Source organism: Aplysia californica, unplaced genomic scaffold (assembly GCF_000002075.1).
Source record: "Aplysia californica isolate F4 #8 unplaced genomic scaffold, AplCal3.0 scaffold00668, whole genome shotgun sequence".
NCBI classification, from domain to species: Eukaryota; Metazoa; Mollusca; class Gastropoda; order Aplysiida; family Aplysiidae; genus Aplysia; species Aplysia californica.
Window position 1 is genome coordinate 205,222 of NW_004797938.1, and position 4,185 is coordinate 209,406.

At 41.9% G+C, this 4,185-nt stretch overlaps 1 protein-coding gene across 1 annotated transcript; it reads right to left on the reverse strand.

The window, feature by feature from the left end:
• Window positions 1-1,352: 1,352 nt before the first annotated feature.
• LOC101862449 (apolipoprotein D) lies at window positions 1,353-3,775 on the reverse strand. Its single transcript, XM_035972370.1, has 4 exons — window positions 3,105-3,775; window positions 2,357-2,493; window positions 1,746-1,846; window positions 1,353-1,462 (listed from the first exon to the last, which is right to left on the reverse strand). The coding sequence occupies exons 1-4, from the start codon at window positions 3,252-3,254 to the stop codon at window positions 1,353-1,355; spliced, it is 498 nt and encodes a 165-aa protein (XP_035828263.1). The 5' UTR covers window positions 3,255-3,775.
• Between the last annotated feature and the right edge of the window lie 410 nt (window positions 3,776-4,185).

A 4,185-nucleotide genomic window follows, 5' to 3' on the forward strand; every position in this document is an offset into this window, starting at 1 on the left:
CTCTCTCTCTCTCTCTCTCTCTCTCTCTCTTACTTTCTTTCTCTCTCTCTCTCTCTCTCTCTCTCTCTCTCTCTCTCTCTCTCTCTCTCTCTCTCTCTCTCTCTCTCAATCCTTCTTTCTCTTTCAAACTCTTTGGTTTGATTCCTTCTGTCTGATACATATTTTACGTCATATCTATCACAGAGCTCTTGACAAGAAAGAAAAGTCTTTGAGAATCTGAACATGTCATATTGTTATCATTCCTTATTGCTGCCACGATATTATTGCCAGTGCCTAAACTGACAGGAACAACATTAAATATGCGTTGAAAAAAAAATAAGAACTTCACAAGACGCGTACAATATGAGAAACTTACAGTTAATACATTTTGAACTCCGCTTCAAAGAGGAGAGTGCTAAAAAGTGGATACATAGTACATAATAGTTGGACAATATTGGTCTCAAATGGATTCGGTTTGAGACAAAAGAACAGACATGAGATTTATGCTACAGGACAGTCAGCTTGGTTCACAGATTTGAAGTATCTCGTTCTGACGCCAGCAGCTTGGAGGTTGCTTTTGATGGCGTTCAGGTTAGCAGGGGCTACCCCTCTTTCTCTGGTCAGGATCCACGCAAACTCTGGAATTGGAAAAAAAAAAGAAGTAGAGTTTAGTTTATACTATGTGGCTTGCAGGTATGATTTATGTCTGTTCTTGTATGATCGTAATCTCGTGCTATATCATAACAAGTTGATCAGAATGGGTTGTTTTGGCAGAGGTTGTAAAGTAACTTTGATATTTTAAGGGGGATTTTAAAATTTCAGTGAACTGACGAGAAAAGTGCTCTTTTGATAGCCTGCTGATGGTAAAAATACATGTCGTACTAACTATAGGGTGCGTGGTCAAAGTTCAAATCCAAGTCAAGATGTTTTTTTCATGTGGAAAGCATTTACTGCTTTCCATAACCATCTCATTATAGGTAGTACCTTAGGTATAAATGTCTATAATGGTTGGAATGGATTGTAAAGTTCAAACTCAAATAAGCAAGCTGTTGTCTACTTACGGATATTCACAGGCAGTCCAGGCAGGTCGAAACAAGAGAAGACAACCGCGTAGTTGTCGTAGTCCGTCTCTACGATGTAGTAGTTGGGCTCATTGCCACCAATACCATCAACTGGAACAGTTCAGGGGAAACTTTATTATACACACTATGGTATGATAGTAATCATGGTACAAGCTTAGGGCTACTATAAATTTCATACGGTCATTAATGATTTAAGATATCCGAAACAAATGTATATCTCTCACAGAAGAGAGCCAAAAGTGTGGAGGGCCTTGACAATTCTCCAAACTTTCCAAGTTCAAGAGGGCCCAACTAGAGATTTGAACCAAAGTCATCAACTTCAAAGTCCATTACGATGCTAACTGATTTATGTCCACTTTTGTATACATGAATTGCTTCCTCGTAATAAATATCTATTGACACTGTCAAAACACACAAACAATAGGAAAGTAACATTATGGATGCTGTTGTTAAGATTTTTGCAGAAAAATCCCCACCTACTTTTCAGTAACAAATAATGCTATCATGACTTTGGCCTAAGATTCTATTCATATTCTATAAATCATTTTGATACGCCATAATATTTTGGTATGATACTGAATTTTTTGTCTAATCAACTTTTCCAAGTTTCCAAAACAGCATTTGGAAAAGAAAACAATAAGTGCCTTGTAAATTTCCGACAGAGAAGGTGAGGAAAAAACTTACTTTGTGAGAAGGACACTTTGAGCTCGGCGGGGGAAGCAGGGTCCGGTGTGGTAGCGTCACCGTTGATGGAGGCCGGCCGGCTGAAGATAGTACGTCCGAATCTGGTGGGGTGGGGCAGAGAGGGCTGGTGAGTTTGTTCTTCCTTAACCTCACTAAATGAGAGTATTGTGTGTACAGGTGTTTCTACGTATGTAGTAATTGTACGTGTGCTTGCGTTGGAGTTGACAATACTGTAGCAGTATACTAATAACCGAGACAACAACTATATGGCAATAGGACAAATGTTGCTTCTACATAAAGACGTACGCTCTTTTTCTTTCTTCAAGTGCCACACACACATCCGTAATTATGGTTCGCAACTTATTTCTCTTCTCGGATGCTCTTTTAAAAATAATAACCCATAATGCCCAGGTAATTCCCCTTCACCTGTCTGTTCAGTTTCTTAAGATAACCTTTCCTAGGTCAACTTCTACGTATGTCATTATTTCTTAAAACTTGCTCTTTACAATTTGTCCGTATGTAGGCACTTACAATGTCAAACTTGGCTGACCTCCGAAGTAATCCATCTGTTTTCCCTATCTACAATAATGTATTCTATATACTCTACTCACAGCTTAAATGTCCTGGTGCCGGCGTTGAGAACACTGATGGTCTGGTCAGGGTTCAGGCCGTACTCGGCTCTCACACAGTCCATGCCCGCCTCGAACCAGTTGTCGAAGCGCTCGTACTCGTACCACGTACCCAGGTACTGGAGGGGAGGAAGGAGGAAAATGAGGGGGGGGGGGGGTAATGTAAAGTAAAGTACGTAAGACAACAAAGACAAAATGTGGTGGTGGGTGGTAGGTTTTGGACGGTGGGTGCAGGAAAGAGACGCAAGTTGATTGGCGGTGTACTTTCTACACATACAGTGATTGGGGTCATGTTCACTTTGCTGAGAGTACGCTTATTGTAGGGCATTGGTGTTATTATGTTGTAACTGTAATTGTTATTGTATGTGGTGCAGCTGATTTTTAAATGTTTTGTTAACGAGTATGATTGTGTTGTTGATGCTGAAGAGACAAGCATGAGGATGATAAAAGAAAGAGAAAATAAAAACAGGTAGGGATGCTGTAGAAACATAAGTTATCTCATCTTATTTATCTTCCAGTAAGACTACTTTTCTCTACGAACAGATTTGCATTATATTATTATTACTATCAATATACGCGTTGTACCACTAAAAGGAGACAGAACGATCAGAACACATTTAGTCCCCTGCTACCAGAGACAAATCTGAAAACGTCATAGACAGACAATTGCACATACTCCACACAGAACAAAAACATGCCACATATTATTATGTTGCTAGTTGCCACATACCCGACTGGGGTCAAAAGCAGCCTGAGTCCCCGTAGCAGGACATCTTCCCGGACGGAGGACGACCCCTTGGGCTGCTGCAGACGACAGAAGAGTGGAGAGTAGCATCAGCACTGCAGACGACACGGCGCTTGTCAGTTTCAAGGAAGACATCGTGGGGAAGATTTACTTGGAGCTAGACACGAGAACAATGTGCTCAGAGATAATTCTTTCTTCTTGGGCTGTTGTAGTTGCTTTCGTGAAGAGTGGAGACGGTCTGGTAAAATGAGAAGGGTTGTTCTGTTTCTGAGTTGTTTCTGCTTGATCACCAGAAGTCGGAGATGCTGTGTCTGTGGAGTCGCCAAGTTTATATAGCGCTCAAGACGTGATGACGTTTGGCGCAATTTACGTAAAACTCACGCCATTGTTTTTTCACCGGCGTAAAAATCCTTGAACCGAAGAGAATCTTTGCTTAAACTGTGTCCGCCGTTCATTCATAAAAACTCTAAATATAGCAGGTTCTCTCAAAACCACAGGAAGGGGCCTTGGTGGGTTTGACCTGTCTGACGTCACCACCGAGCACGGGGCGTCACAACAGGTAGTAGCAGAGGTCACCAACTGTCATAATTTACTTCCCGTCTGCTGCGTTTTAAGGATATATTTCTGATCTTCGATGGGAAACTTTTCTTTTTCTATCGTATAGTTCCAGTTTTCTTTTGAGCCCCCCCCCCCCCCCCCCCAAAAAACCAACCACCGACCAAAAAAGCCCCCCTCCTCCCCTCTCTCTATCTTAATTACCGAGGAACCGCGACAAGCCGAACCCTCGAGTAACGGTGGGCAGGAGGATCTGCTCACCAGGAGAACTTATATTCATACAAATTCTGGTTCTCAAGCTATTTTATCTCCCCGCAGACTGATTTATTTAGAGCCTGGCCTGCTACTTACTACCCGCAAGCCCAACACCATTTACTCTGACGCGAGAAAACTCTGCATCCACATCTTAAAAGACGGATAGAGTTTTAAAGTGCGACCATCCGCGAGATAACCAACAAGGCGCATTCATAAGCTTACATAGCGCGGGTTATGGCGTGCGAGCCTATCATAC

Bases quoted from the DNA above. Each gene is read 5' to 3' on its own strand.
- LOC101862449 (XM_035972370.1), bottom strand. From the start codon at position 3,254: ATGTCTTCCTTGAAACTGACAAGCGCCGTGTCGTCTGCAGTGCTGATG. The intron at 1,847-2,356 runs GTGAGTAGAGTA...CCACCCCACCAG, and splicing joins GGCACCAGGACATTTAAGCT to ATTCGGACGTACTATCTTCA. The intron at 1,463-1,745 runs GTAAGTTTTTTC...GTGTTTTGACAG, and splicing joins CAAAGTGTCCTTCTCACAAA to TGTCAATAGATATTTATTAC.